This window comes from Hemicordylus capensis, chromosome 2, assembly GCF_027244095.1.
Source record: "Hemicordylus capensis ecotype Gifberg chromosome 2, rHemCap1.1.pri, whole genome shotgun sequence".
NCBI classification, from domain to species: Eukaryota; Metazoa; Chordata; class Lepidosauria; order Squamata; family Cordylidae; genus Hemicordylus; species Hemicordylus capensis.
In genome coordinates this window covers 399,845,155-399,860,718 of record NC_069658.1, presented here as the reverse complement: position 1 = coordinate 399,860,718, position 15,564 = coordinate 399,845,155, and the positions used below count along the sequence as shown (strand labels likewise).

Sequence of the window (15,564 nt, the reverse complement as noted above, 5' to 3'; positions counted from 1 at the left end):
CATCAAGAGCTGCACTGAAATGCTGATACTCTGAGGATGTGTGCAGCACTAGCATGGGGACAAGTCACATGTATTTATTACATTTTTGTCCCACCCTTCTTCCAAGGAGTAGTCTAAATGGTCCCCCTCCCTCACATTTTATTCTTACAGCAATCCTGCAAGGTAAGTTAGGCATGGAAAGAGAGTGAGTTTCATGGCTGAGTGAGCATTTGAACCTGGGACTCCCAGGTCATAGTAACGTAGTAAGTTATTTTCAAATCTTATGGTTTCTGCATAGAACACTGCCACACAGGAACTGTTTTCAATGGTATTTATATGGATGCTATAACATTTGAACTGGCCCTTAAGGACCAAGATATAATGGAGGAGAATATAAGTACCAGTTTTGATGCTTCCTTGATCATCATGGATGGGAGCATACATCCCCATTTGTACTCATACAGAGGCTAGTCTTCCCCCGTCTCCCATGCTTTCCTTTTAGCCACTTGGCCCATTGCAATGCTCACAAAGATAACCACCCAGAGACAAAAGTTTGGGCGGTATATAAATGTAATGAATGAATGAATATAGCCTTACCCCAGCACAGTCACTTTCAGAAACTAGAAAGTGGGATCATTGTATTTACTAAGGACCACTATTTATTTACAATCCCTCATCTCCAAGACCTGGCAGAGGACTTCTCCAGTAGTAGCAGCAGCAGCAGCAAACAGCAGGCTACTAGGTGTGTCCTTACTTCCCTAGTTAAGCTTTCAGTTTTCAGAAGTCTTCTGTTTCCTGACCTACTCATATCAGGCTCTCCTGACAACAGATTTCCTCCATCCCAGTACTTCTAGATATATACTGTATGTGGCTGTGGAGTTTGCTTTTGTACAAACTTGTGGATAAACATGTGATATGAATAATGGATAACAGGTTGTTGGGCCTGGACAGGAGAAGCTATAGCAAGGGCACTGAAGGTGGCCCCTGAACCTTGCAGCCAATATGAACTGTACTGCACAGGCTCTGCACTGCTATCCATGGGACCTGGGAGTCAATGCTGAAGCCTTTGTCTTTGTCAGGGACTACTGTTCTCCACACATGAGTGCCTCAAAGTGCCTGTAGACTTGGTCCGACTATGGCTGCATGAAGCTGAGAGGGTTTATTGTGACAAACTTGTGGATGACAAGGATCAAGAGAGCTTTGGACGGGTAATGGTGGCTACTTGCAAGAAGTTCTTTGAGGTGAGTTCATCTTCTCTCCCCACCTCCCTTTTCCTTCTTCAAATGATATTCAAGGGGGAATTTTGATTTGGCTGGGATATTTGGGGGCCTTTTTAAATTAGTAGAAGCAGGAAGGTCATTAAGCTAGGAATCTCTAAACTAAAATAGTTTATCTGTTATAATGTCTTGTGGCTGGGTAGATTAAAGAACCCAGCTCCCAACTGCTAAACTTCACCCACCTCACTCCAAGACCTCTTGTGCCAAAGTGCCCTTCCAGAGTTGGCTGTTGTATCACCATTGCCATTTTTGACAGCTGGTGGAAAGAAAACATAGAGAACTGTGACTTGTGCCCACCCCCCATCCCTACACACACACTTCTAAACTTCGCCATCATTACAATGAACTGCAGATGAAACATTATGGGTTTCTGATTTTGCTTTCTGTAGGATCTGGGTGACAATGTTGTCTTTGCAAAGCCCAATATTTATTGCCACTTTGCTCAGGGCATTGGAGATCCAAAATATCTGCCTGTTGCCAACTGGCAGAGTCTGAATAAGCTGCTTGTGGAAGCCCTGGACAGCTACAATGAGGTCAATGCAGTGATGAATTTGGTGAGTGACACTGGAGCTACTACTACTACGAATATTTATATACCACTCTTCAACCAAAGTTCACAAAGTGGTTTACATAGAACAATAAATGGTACATAAATAAGATAGTCCCCTGTCCCCAAAGGGCTCACAATCTTTACAAAACAAAAAACATAAGGCAGATACCAGCAATTGCCACTGGAGGGATGTTGTGCTGGGGTTGGATAGGGCCAGTTCCTCTCTCCCTGCTAAATATAAAAGCATCATCACTTTAAAAGGTGTCTCTTTGCTCAGTTAGCAGGGATTGAAAACTGAGAGCCAGAGTGAGATATTCCTTCCTGATCCCTGAAGGGCTTCTCCTTTCTCTTGCACATATAGGCATGATCTTGATTCTTTTTATTTAGCGTATGCATTTATTTATTTATTATTGATTTGGTTTCTATAAAGGAGCCTTCCAAAAATGGCTCAGGGCAGTTTACATTAAAGTAAAACTAAAATAAATTGTTAAAATTAAAAACTGCAAAAACAACATAAAACCATTATTCAAACAGTTTAAAAACAGTTTAAAACCCTGGAAGGCCAGGCCAAACACATAGGTTTTAAGGGCTCTCCTGAAGGCCAATAATGAACTCAGATTACGGATTTATGCCAGGAGTGCATTCCACACCCGGGAGCAGCTACAGAGAAGGCCCACCTCTGAGTTGCTTTTGATGCATGCATTAATGCCTTCCATTTCATGGCCTTAATGTTTTGCTTCCTTCTCCTTTGTCTTTTGTTCTTTCCATGCAGTATACATTGATCTCACAATGAATGGGCTTTGATTTTGGAGCAAACTGTTGGTTAAATAGTGCCAAACGTGCACAGATCGTTTTACATCTCTATAGACAAAGGCAGTAATCTCGACTAATGCAGCATGGAGGTGCTAGGAAAACATGTCCATACTGGAGAGCTTCACAACCACTACAGCACGTGTGCAGGAAAGAGTGATTTTTACTTATCTTCCCTGTCTTTGGAAGTGCCCTGTGCCTTCTGAAATGATGTCCCCAAGGGTCTTGCAGCCCTCAGGGAAACATTTTCAGAAAGCACAGAGCACTTCCAAAGACAGGGAAGAGCAGCAAAAATCACTCCCCCACACCCACGCACTGCAGTCATGGGAAAGCCTCTGGCTATGGTAGGAGCAACCTCCCACTGCATACTCGCTTCTTCAGTCAGGATGCCAGCCACTGCTAACTTCGGGACACTGTGCAAAAATGTAGTAAGTGGAGTAGGAAGAGAGCTGAGAGCCTTTGAGAATAGCAAAATGTTCAGTTGTACAAAGCTGCAGATGGAGGAAGAGTAATAACAGTGTCCAGGTAGAGTTGGTGAACAAATACATGTGTGCACAATTGGGTTAAAATTAAATGAGATGGGGGGAGCCTTAACGATAGAGCGGGCAGAGCAGAGCAGAGCAATGACCAGGATAATGATATTCTGAAACCCTTGTCCAAAACAACCACAAGAACATCCCAACATTGAGGTCTGTGCCTCTTTCTGTGAGGGAACTACTTTTGGTGTGAAAAAGCCCGGAGCACGAATTAGGACAAGACATGGGATTAGATGTGGACTGCACAAATAACTGTTTGCTAGTAAAGTTTATGCTAAAAAGCCATAGCTTCTGACTGCACATTATTTATAGGATTTCTTGTGGTTTGTGCCATTAACAAGCTTGCTTTGCCTGTTGCAGGTGCTGTTTGAGGCTGCTGTATCTCACGTCTGCAGGATCAACCGCATTTTAGAGGCTCCTAGGGGGAATGCCTTGCTAGTCGGGGTAGGGGGCAGTGGCAAGCAGAGCCTGTCTCGACTGGCAGCTTATATCAGCTCTTTAGATGTGTTTCAGATCACACTGAAGAAAGGCTATGGGATTCCAGATCTCAAGGTGGGATCTCTTTCTCTAGGGATATCCCAACAAATTACTGAAACTGTAGAAAAAGAACAAGAGCGGATGCTAAATACGGAATATGCAGCCATCTTCCATGATATGCATTACACCAAAACGGGAGACTGGAGTTGCAGGCACCCACAGTTTCCTTACCGTTGCGTCTGAATGTGTGCACCTCTGGTGCTATCTATAGCATGACCTGCACTGAGGAGACTCTGGAACCCTTGGTTTGTAGTGAGTTTTGCTGCTCCCAACTGAGGGTCCAGAGAGCCTCCATTCCATCCAAATGCAGCACTGGAGGCTGCATGTGGTTGGACTGGAGTTGAGGGAGGAAGCTCTTCCATTGGACCAAAGGTTCCTCATTACATGCAAATGTGGCCTCTGTGTTAATTTCCAGCTGAAGTGATTGTATAAATGGCAATGGAATGTGCAGAACACAATACAGTTTGCATTTTGCATGTCATGTGAATACTGAAATGCTATTCTTACTGAAGTGTGCAAATAAGTTAAACTATACTGCATTCTGAGCACACCATCAGCATTTACACTCAGTTGCCTCAGTACATGATCCTTATGAATAAATTTAACACAGATTGCCTCTCAACACTACCAGCTGCCACACATGAAGTGGGTTGTAAGAACAGGCCCTGATTCTTATTGCCTGAAGAATCACCAGTTTAGCCACTGTGCCTTATATCTATGAACACAATCAACTTAAGAAACACATTCTCTTTTGAAACATCCAATTGGCTGGTGTGGTAGAAAGGTATTTTAAAAATACCCTTCTGCTGGTTTATTGGTTTTCTGCTGTTTTTCACACTCTAGCCTGTTCAGATTGTGTGAGTATGGAACATATCGTGTAAATACGGCTAATGTATAAGATATGTGATAGGTACACAGTGTCTTTGTGGGATACCAACTCTATCTGGACTGTGGCATGGGAAGAAGGGGATTAATTTTTAACACTTCGCCCTCACAGGCCCAATCTGTATCAGGAGTTCCCATTGCTTCTATTTGCCCCAAGTGAAAAACTCCCATTGGTATCAATGGGAGCATATAGCAGCAATGGGAGTATAGGGGCAGTATGGATCAGGACTATGATGGAAACAGGAGTTAAAAGCCCATCCTCTCTCCACACATACACACCACAGTCCTCCTCCCAATCAGCCTCCCCACCACCACACCTATTTAGTAAAGAAAAATTAAGTATATTGTAGGGAAGGGATTTCAGTTGACTCCCATTATAGCAGAGCAGCAAAGTAGGGAAATAGGAAGCTGCCTTATACCAAGTCAAACCCTTGGTTCATCTAGCTCAATATTGTCTACACAGACTGGCAGCAGTTCTTCAAGGGTATAGGCAGGAGTCTCTCTCAGCCCTATCTTGGAGATGCCAGGGAGGGAACTTGGAATCTTCTGCATGCAGGTGTTCTTCCCAGAGTGGCCCCTTCCCCTGAGTGGAATATCTGACAGTGCTCACACATGTAGTCTCCCTATTCAAATGCCAACAAGGGTGGACCCTGCTTAGGAAAAGGGATAATTTGTGCTTGCTACCACAAGCCTGATGTGTTCAATGTAATGTATAGTTAGGAATTTTAAACCTTGCCAGTTGTCGTGTTTCCAGAAAGCTGCTGTAGTTGCATGACACAGAGAAATGTATTTGTTTATCTGCCTGTCCTTCTGCTCCATTTGGGCCAATGGAGTTATGGGGGGTGGGGATGCATTTGTTTGTTTGTTTGTTTGTTTGTTTGTTTGTTTTGGTAGCTTCTCAGCTGCCTTGCACTAATCCGCAAGCAGGGGGGAGTGCCATTCCAAAACAAAAATCTAACTTTGTCTTGCACCATTCCAGTCTTGTGCAAGCAATAACGGGGAATTTTTTTTAAAGAAAGGAAAAGAGGGGGAATGGGGAGGAGATCCTTTGGAGTGACAAAACAAGGAAACTGCTTATTGGGGGGTGAGGAACAAAAGGGAAAGACAGGAATGGGTGCGCCTCCACGGAAAGAGGAGTGGGGAGGTGAGCACTCCTCCACTGAGGGCTGTGGGATTGCACAGGAGTAAATGAATCATGATTCATTTCAATGGGCTTCCTTTCAAGTAAGTGATTGTTCTCTCTCCCTGCCCTCTGCCTTGTAGTAAGTGGGACTGCACTGAAGTAAATGATTTAGTTCAATGGGTTTCCTCTTCAGTAAAAAGTGCATGAGAAAGGGTTGAATTCAGAAATCTGCTCAGCTGCTCTTCCCTCCCCTTCTGTGTTGGCAAGCCCAAGTTATATTGGAAGCAAGCGAGGAGGGAGGTGTGTGGTTTGGGGGTCTGTGGGGAGGAAAGGAGGAGAAAGCCGAGATTTCTCCCTGCCTGCTTCTCTCCCTGCAGTGAGGGGGCGAACTGTCCATACTGCAACTTGCTGCAATGCATAAACTCCGTTGCAAGCTTCCGTGCCACAGAAAAATACAGCTACTTTCCTGCAGTGCATTTACAACATTGTAGGGCAAAAATGCATCATTAAAATTCAAATCAAAGCATGGGAAATATGAACGGCACCCTGCTGACAACGCAGAGACACTGATGTGGGAACACAGGCAATACGGAGGGGCACTTAGCGGATCGAATTGTGTAATCTGGAAAATGCCAGGGAACCCTTTAGAGAAATTCCTTTCAGTGTGCCAGTCTCCTTGGGAAGTGCAAGAGTGGCCCCTAGTGATCACTGGGGAATAGACAGGCTTGTGTTTGAATACATGGAACTACTTTTGTGCTGAAATAGACCATTGGTCCTTGTAGCTCAGTATTACCTGCACTAACAGCAGCTCTCCAAGGTTTTGGACAGGGACCCTTCCCAGCCCTACCTGGAGTTGCTAGGTATTGATCTTGGGACCTCCTGCATGCAAAGTAGGTGCTCTACCATGGGAACCACAGGCCCTTCCCAGATTTCTCTTCGATGCAATTATGTTGGCAGATAACATTTGGGAAGACAGCCCCTGGATCCACAACAGACATTTGTACTTGCTCATACTTGCAGGTGCTAAATTGCTTTTTCTCTGGTTTAAAGATATGACTACAACGTTAAAAATGGAATATAGTCCTGAATACTAGCTATATCTGGGTCATGATCCATTGGCATTCATGAGTAATGGGCACTGTGCCTGTGCATGGACCTCGTGGGTAGATTCACTAGCTTCTCTTAGTGCCCCCTCTGCCATACATGTGCTGAGCGTGTTGGTTATTTTCAGGAGTTGGGGCACCATTTTGATTAGTCCCTTTCTGACCACCATAGCGTTGACACCTCATAGACTGCTGCTCCTCGGATCTGAAAGGAAATAAAAGCTTTCATGTTCATATTTATTTATTTTGAATTTGGACTGTCTTTAGACAACTGTTTTAGATTGCAGACTTTAAAATTGTTGATGGAAAGACTTCAGAATGGACTAAGGAGTACTCTTTTGTTTATTGGAGATGGACTTGTTAATTTGCTTCTCAGTTGTTTAAAGCCACGATGGAAAAGAAAACAATTTTTAAAAGCTGCAAGGAGTGCAAAGCAAAGCTACCTTCTACTGATGGCCATGACTCCTGCTTGCTGTGCTTGGGGGAACAATATAACCCAGCTGCTTGTATGATTTGTACAGTGTTATCAAAGCAACCTCTTAAAAATCGGGCTCTCTGTGTGCAGCACTTTACGATGATGCTTTGCTCCCTCTGATGCCGAGACCAGGATCTAGTTTGATGTCAATGTCAATTATAGGGTTGAGCTCAATGTTTCCTCCTGGAACAGGAACTGTGTGCACATGCATTCTGAAAAGTTGTCCACTTCTGCATTGATTACAATGTCAGAGGCAGTATTCAAGTGCCCAAAGGAGCTGCCTAAGAAGTCTTTGGAAGCACATCACTGTAAGCAGAGGAGTAAGAGGCGATCTTCTGAAGAAGACTCCCCTCTTCCTGCTAAAAAAACATAAGAGCAAGTCATCGAAGAAGACATCCTCAAGATCAACCACAGAGTGAGTGTCCATGTCGGGAATGCTTTCTCCATCAGAGGCTCAAAAACACTTCGGATCTCCATCAACACCAAGATCTCATTCGGTATCAATGCACTCAACACCAAAGATTGCATCAACATTGAGACACGACATAGACCATACATTGATGTCGAAAAGCTATCCACACTCTTCTTTAGCGACAGTCTCCCTGACTATACATCAAAGCCAGGCTTTTTCCCTGGCATAAATTCCAATTCAATCTCTTTTGACACCAAGGGATTAGGTTCGAGTTCTGCAGCCTCAACAACAAACAACGGCTGATTCTGCCATCAGGTTTGAACCTGAGGAATAGCAATTTGATTCTGAACCTGTATTTGATCAGATTACTGCCAAGATTTGCTTTCAATATTAGATTCAACAAACAGTATGCCATCAGGTTCAACATTCCAGGGATTCCTTAGCCAAGGACTCTATATTGACCCCAACATCAAAGAGATACCTTTGTCAGTACCCAACCCCACCTATGTCTCCTGTATGCTTCACTGCTGGGAAGACTTCTTCAAAAATAATTCCAGTGCAGACTATTTGAAAGATTCTTGTGGACTATACTGTGACTCACGGTGTGCAACCCCCAAGGGTTTGCAACCCCCACAGATGTGGATTTTGCCATTCACTCTCTCCTGCAATGCCAGATGACTATGCTGAGTATCAATTGTGGAAAGCACAATGTACATTTCAGCCATGTCCTTCAAACTCTTCTGGGTCACAACTGAGGTAGGTCTACCATGGTGTGCCTACTCATTTTGATCTGCAACTACAACCTCAACAGGTCACTTCCACTATTTGTCCAGTCTTGCTGAGTTCTGCAACAATTGTGCAGTCACCAACATTAACTGTGAAGGAAGTGATGCATCCAAAGCAACAGTTACTTCCTGTAAGACTATCCAAACTAACATTTCTTCTAAGCCATCACAAACAACATGACCATTGCTTCTAATTAATCTGCATGTGACCATGCCGTCTAGCCCACAGGGTGATTTGCCCCCAGGGGGCTCTGAAAGTGATTCTGAGGCCATGTCTGACTTGGAAGGGTACTCTGTAATTACTGAGCATCCTTCAGACCCAAGCCCTCTACCAAAGCCCTCTGCGTCCCCAAATAAGGAGCTGAGAGCTTATAACATAAAGCTAACTGAGATGGCCGAGTGGTTAGGCTTGGATATAAAGAAACCAATGACAGACTTGAAAGACAATGTTTCTGACATGATGATAGCAATACAATCTTCTCAACCGGTAGCACTTCGTATAACTGCCAGTAATATCCAAGGCAGCTCGGTCAGCTTGGGAAGTCCTATAGGCTTCCACCCCAACATCTAAGCATTTAGAAGGGTCATAGAGAGTTCAAGAAGAGGCTATACAGAGTTCAAGAAGAGGACAACACGTATCTCTTAAAGCATCCTGCCCCAAACTCATTGGTTGTACAGTGCACAGCATCTTCGAAGTCTGGACGTTGCCACGCCACACTGTCTGATAAAGATAGTAGGAAAATGGACGTGCTAAGCAGGAAAATATACTCCACTTCTAGGCTTTCCATCCGAATTGCAAATTATGCCACCTGTATGGCATGATATAATCACTGCTTGTGGGACAACTTGCAGTGGGAATCCATTTCTCTCTCTCATGAAGACTTCATTAAGTATTACAACAAGGTTCTGCTTAAATCTACAGCAGTCCCCAGGCAACAATTAAGTACATCTAAACATCTTGCAGAAGCTGTATTTTTGGCAATGGCAATAGCCATTACCATCAGAAGGCATGCTTGGTTGAGGTCTGCAAACCTTCAAAATTATATGAAGGAGAGGGTTGAGGGGTCTTTTCATTGAAACAACTGATATGACTATGGAGTATTTTTTAAAAGTCTAAATATATGGCTAAAAGCTTTACAGCAACAGCTGCAACTGCACAAAGCTCTTCACACTACTGTCCTTGTGAGTGGCAGCACACTACATTCAAGCCTCAAGATCATAAGGATTATAAGCCATACCAGTGAATAAACTTCAGATTGAAATTTTTAAAACCCAGGGATCATGTCCCAACAAGGATTCTGCAAAGCAGTCGCTATGATTTACTGGAATGTTCACTGCATCAATCTCTACAGCCTGTCAAAGCAAATTCCACCAGCTTTGTAACTGCCCATACTATCAGACTGTCAAGCCATGCTTCTGCTTGGCACCATGTGTGGGTACTCAGAATTATTACCACTGGTTATGCCATATTCATAACTTTGCCAAAATTCTTGGGCATGAAATTCACACCAGCAACAACTCCTGCCTTACTCCAGGAGGTACAGGCTCTGTTGGAGAAGGGAGCAATTGTCCCGGTGCAGTGGACAGAGACACAAACTGGATTCTACTCTCACTATTTTCAGATTCCAAAGTGAGATGAGGGAATTTGGGAGATAATGGACCTCCAACGGCTACACTTATTCATTGATATGCACACATTCAGAATGATAATGTTGCAGGGCATACTACTGTCCTTGCCAAGGAGGAGTGACTTGCAACATTGGATCTAAGAGACACATATTTTCACATTGGGATTCAGGCAGATCATTGAAAATATCTAAGGTTCACTGTGGGTAACACAGTGTTCTAATATAGAGTATTACCCTTTGGGTTGTCCACAGCTCCGAGGGTATTCACAAAGTGCATGGCAGTTGTCTCCTATCTATGAATTCAGGGCATTGCGATTTTTCCATGTGTAGACGATTGGCTCCTGGTAGGTCAGGACAAAGAAGAGTTACTTTCTCAGATCTTTTATGTCTTGACTCTTCTCAAGGATCTTGGAGTTCAGGTCAACTGGAAGTCACACCTGCAACCAACTAAGAGAATATCTTACATTGGTGCAGTACTAGATGCTCAAACGAAAAAGGGCATACTTAGCAAGAGAACACTTCCTCTAAATACAGGAGATGGTTACTATTTTCAGCAACAATCCAAAACAAAGGTCAAAACACATACAAAGACTATTGGGTTTGATGGCATCATGCAACTCTGTAGTTTGTTATGCCCGCCTGAAAATGCGCAAACTCCAGTTATGTTTTCTTTCGGTATTCCGGCCCAGTGTGGACAGTCCAGCTGTCCTAAAGTCATTGAAGTGGTGGACGGTGGAATGCAACCTCTTAAAGAGGGTGTACTTCCAACTGCCTATGTCTATGCTGTGGATCACCACAGATGTGTGTCTGACAGGTTGGGGTGCTCATTGTGGTGCTCATCAGATTCAGGGCACATGGAATGCACATCAATGTCATTTACACATCAGTTTCCTAGAGTTGATGGCTGTGTTTCTAGCACTCAAGTCTTTCTCCCCATTGATTCAGGGCACTGCTATAGATACAACTCAACAATACCACAGCCATTGCATATCTCAACAGACAAAGGGGCATGGTTTCTCGCTCCCTGTATGCACTGAGCATCCAAATATAGAACTGGTATATTACTTACCAAGTACACCCGATTGCTATCCATTTCAGGGGAATCAACAACATAATGGTAGATGACCTCAGCAAGTCTACGTTAAAACATCACCATCACAAGTGGAAGATCAACCACCTTTACCTACGTCTCTTCAACCTGTGGGAACTCCACAGATAGACATGTTTGCAACAGCAGACAACAAGAAGTGTCCACATTACTTTTCTAGAGCAGGACATGGACCACATTTCATGGGGGATGCATTTTAACATCAATGGGGATACGACCTGTTGTATATGTTTCCACCTCAGCCACTTCTTAACAGGGTGGTGGCAAAGTTGATTTGGGACAATACAAGATGCCTATTGATAATTCTGTGGTGGCCCAGCTAGCCATGGTTTATGTCTTTACTCAGACTGTCCAAACAGACATTTTATCATCTGCCACAACATCCAGATCTACTGGATGCCAGAAAGGTTCTGCACTTCTAAGCAAGCACTCTTTGATTCACAGTGTGGAGAATCGCTTACTAGACTAAAATAATGAGGCTATTCACACATGTGTGCAAAAATTGGCTAAGGAAGCCCAGTCTGGTTTTGCATGCACATGTGAACCACCGTGATTAGGCCAATCCCAGTGGCACCATGGTGGCAAACCCACCTAATTAGCCACTCATTAAAATGAGGTTAAGGGAGCAAGTGCCTGCTTGTTTCATTTCAAGGGAAGACTAAGGATTATAAAATATATCGCCAGACTCTCACATACCTAGCTACTGCACCCACCTCCTTGAGGAGAGCTCACTAATCACCCATTACTCATGAATACCAATGGGTCACAATCCAGATAAACAGGTTGCTTACCTGTAACTGATGATCTGGTAGTGATCTATTGTCATTCATGAGACCCTCCCTTACCTCCTCGATGCAGTAGTAGTCTATGTGTATAATTAAAAGAAAAGAAAGAAAACTTACTTCAGGATGATCGTCAGGAACAGCAGTCATTCCACGAACTGATCAAAATGATGCCTTAACTGCCAAAATACCCAACCCGCTGAGCATGTGCATGGCACAGAGGGCACTGCAAGGAGCTCATGAATCTATCTGTGAGTTCCCTGTGCAGGCGCAGTATCCTTTACTCATGAATGACAATGGATCACTACCAGATCATCAGTTACAGGTAAGCAACCTGTTTTTCCTTTTAGTCCAACTTCCACCTTTTGCAATATGAAATTTCCCTCTTCCCTATATCAGATTCAGGGGCTTCTTTAATGAAACATTCTGGTCAGTTATGGTCAGAAGAAAGGGTCAATCATGGTCAAAATAAAAACAAAAACAAAAAATATTTATATACCGCTTTTCAACACAAGTTTCCAAAGCAGTTTTCACAGAGAAATAATAAATAAATAAGATGGAGCTTTTAAAGTGAGAAACTGAGGTGTGTTTGTTCTATGGTTTAGGCTGACTTGGCTTCCCAGTACATCAAATCAGCTGTGAAGAACACCCCCACTGTCTTCCTCATGACTGATTCGCAAGTTGCTGAAGAGCAGTTCCTGGTATTGATCAATGACTTTTTGGCATCTGGTGAGATCCCAGGGCTATTCCAGGATGATGAAGTGGAAAATATTATTGGTTCCATGAGGCCTCAGGTGAAATCCCTTGGCATTCAAGATACCCGGGAAAACTGCTGGAGATACTTCATTGACAAAGTCCGAAAGCAAATGAAGGTAGTGTCATTTCCCCTCACTTCAGCTGCATGTTTTATAGAGTGAATTATTCCAGATAGCATTGTAAGCACTGAACAGAACGTGAAATTCTAACACTGTGTGCAGCTGTGACTGGATTGGACTGTAGTAAAGGCTCGAGAGGAAGGCTATGTTTGAAGACTTTCTGGAAACTACAGTTAGTTTTTATATTATTATTATTTCTTGTTTACACAGTCAGACAGGTGTTATTGACAGGTTTGTTTTATCCAGACATCGAGTCCTTCCCAAGGACCTGGGATGGCTGGATTTTATCATCAATACTGCTGGTTATTATAGATATTGTTGCAAAATACAGGCTGTTCCCAGTAAAGTTGCTTTTTGTAATTGGCTGATGGTGATTTCTGTGGCCCCTATGGTGTTGAGGTGCTCTTCAAGTTGTTTTGGAATTGCACCCAGGGCGCCAATTACCGCTGGGATTATTTATTATTATTATTACATTTATATCCCACTCTTCCTCCAAGGAGCCCAGAGCGGTGTACTACATACTTAAGTTTCTTTCACAACAACCCTGTGAAGTAGGCTAGGCTGAGAGAGAAGTGACTGGCCCAGAATCACTCAGCTAGTATCATGGCTGAATGGGGATTTGAACTCAGGTCTCCCCGGTCCTCGTCCAGCACTCTAACCACTACACCATGCTGGCTCTCTTAGTTTAGGATATAGTTGCTAGGTTACTAGCTGGGACCAGGCACTGGGAAAACATCTCACCAGGAAATACACTGGTTTTCAGTCCATTTTCAGAACCCAAGCTCAATTCAAAATGCTGGTCCATATTTTCAAAGCCTGTGTGGCTTGTGGCCTAGGGCCTTGAAGGAGTACCTGCTCTCTATTTCATCCATCTAACAGAATAGGTAGGTTTTCCTCAGAACTCCAAGGAGCACTCTTTTTCCTGCAAACTGTTTTCCTTCCCTATTTCCTCAATTGTATTTTTCACTGAAAACACACTTTTACCCTCTGCATTACTTTTTCTTTCCTTCTCCTCATCTGTTTTGAGATAGAAGTGTCCCCTGGTGAAGAAATAATATTTCATATGCATTTTCTGAAGTAATTCTCCCTATAAGGACATCTCTATGGGAGGAGATATGAAATTATCTTCTGAAACACAAGATTCCCTCTGAGGAAATTATAATGAAATTATCTTCTAAGGTAAAAGATTATTTCTTTTACCTTAGGAAAAAGGTAAGCAGGAAAAGTGGCAAACTTCTTTTTCTTGAGCCAAAAGTTCCCTCAGAAGAACAAAAGGACTAAAGAATCTGAGCAATATAGGAGTTTCTGCCTAGGCCACCCAATAGCAAAAGGGGAACAGTTCTCAGGGTGACAGAGAAGCAGTGTGTGATCTAAGAGGCACCATTCTGCTGTATGCTAGGGCACAACTCAGAGATAATATGTGTGCACCTTCTCCAAGAATTGGGTTCTGGAATCCTCTGTGATATTTTTCAGTTGCACCACTTGGGGCAGCAAAATATCTTTGGTCAGGCTGTTCTATTTATTGACTAAAGCTATGTTTCATCCTGCTCTTAAGCAGATAAAACTGGGCTGAAGCTTTTAAAGACCAGTGAATTTGCTAGACCCCTTTATAGAGTTTCATGCATTTTCCAGTCCTCCAAGTCATTCCTCCTAGGGCATGTCCACCCTCCAAAAAAATACCCCTCTCTGGTACAGTTCTTCTGTTGTTCAGAGGCGTAACTAGGGAAAACGGCGCCCGGGGCAAGCACTGAAATTGCGCCCCCCCGCCGTGCCCCCCCCTGCCGCCCCCCAACGTACATCTGACTGACACACATGTTTCAGAAAACTTTTATTTTAAAAATTTTAAAAATTACAAAAATTACCAAAAATTTCAAAATGCACTACATACTTAGGTTTTTCCTCACAACAACCCTGTGAAGTTGGCTTGTATCTCAAACATCAGAATTATGATGCGATAATGATTATTATGATTATGATGCTCCTCCCTCACTCCCTGGTTCTGTTCCTGACTTTCCCTTGTGAGTGACTGTATTTTAACAAAACAAAAACCAAGGACTCCAAAGTAATTCGAGGGACTAGGGTGATAGTGCTAAAGACTCCTTATTCTCCCGCTGTTAAAGAAAGACTCCCCTTTTCCAAAACCGTGCACTATTTACACCAGAAAAGGTTTCAAATGGAGGGGGAAGCATTTATGCATTTATGCTTTGTTTTATGTTACGATTTCAAAGTTAGAAAAACTATAAAAGGGCCATTTTAGAGAAGATATGCACTGCCTTAGTTGCAAATCCTGCTTTTTTTAGATTCCCTGCAATTGAATAAAGCGATAATATACACCTTTGCTATTTAAATTGGTTGGAGAGTATTTATGACAATAAAAAATGAAATGGCATTTCAGATGCAACATTGGTTGCCTAAGACCACTCAGATTTAACTAATCTTCATCACATTGACAAAAAGAGCAATTAAAATTAAAATCCATGACTAAAACCAAACCACTTTGGGGTTGTTTTTAATGAAAGATGGTATATAAATTTAACAATAAATGTTTAGAAGTATATACTTTCACCCCCTGCCCAACCTACAATTAATTCCAGCTTATTTTCAAAGGGCTTCAAGTTTTATTTACAAATTGCTTGGCAGCACCAATGTTTAAGTAATCGCTAATTGCTCCTAATGATAGTTTTACTTATTGTTAAATT

At 42.9% G+C, this 15,564-nt stretch overlaps 1 protein-coding gene across 7 annotated transcripts in view; it reads left to right on the top strand.

Annotated features, from left to right (window-relative positions):
- The window catches only part of DNAH17 (dynein axonemal heavy chain 17), a 279,399-nt gene that overhangs the window by 195,985 nt on the left and 67,850 nt on the right, over positions 1 to 15,564 (top strand). For 4 of the 7 annotated variants that reach the window (XM_053296348.1, XM_053296346.1, XM_053296347.1 and 1 more), the window contains 4 exons: positions 1,059 to 1,220; positions 1,646 to 1,810; positions 3,513 to 3,704; positions 12,596 to 12,862. In XM_053296348.1, coding sequence (XP_053152323.1) covers positions 1,059 to 1,220; positions 1,646 to 1,810; positions 3,513 to 3,704; positions 12,596 to 12,862 — 786 coding nt within the window. Of the gene's footprint in view, positions 1 to 1,058; positions 1,221 to 1,645; positions 1,811 to 3,512; positions 3,705 to 12,595; positions 12,863 to 12,959; positions 13,038 to 13,595; positions 13,750 to 15,564 lie in introns of those variants that run through there. The other 3 variants (XM_053296349.1, XM_053296352.1, XM_053296354.1) reach the window with 3 other exon arrangements.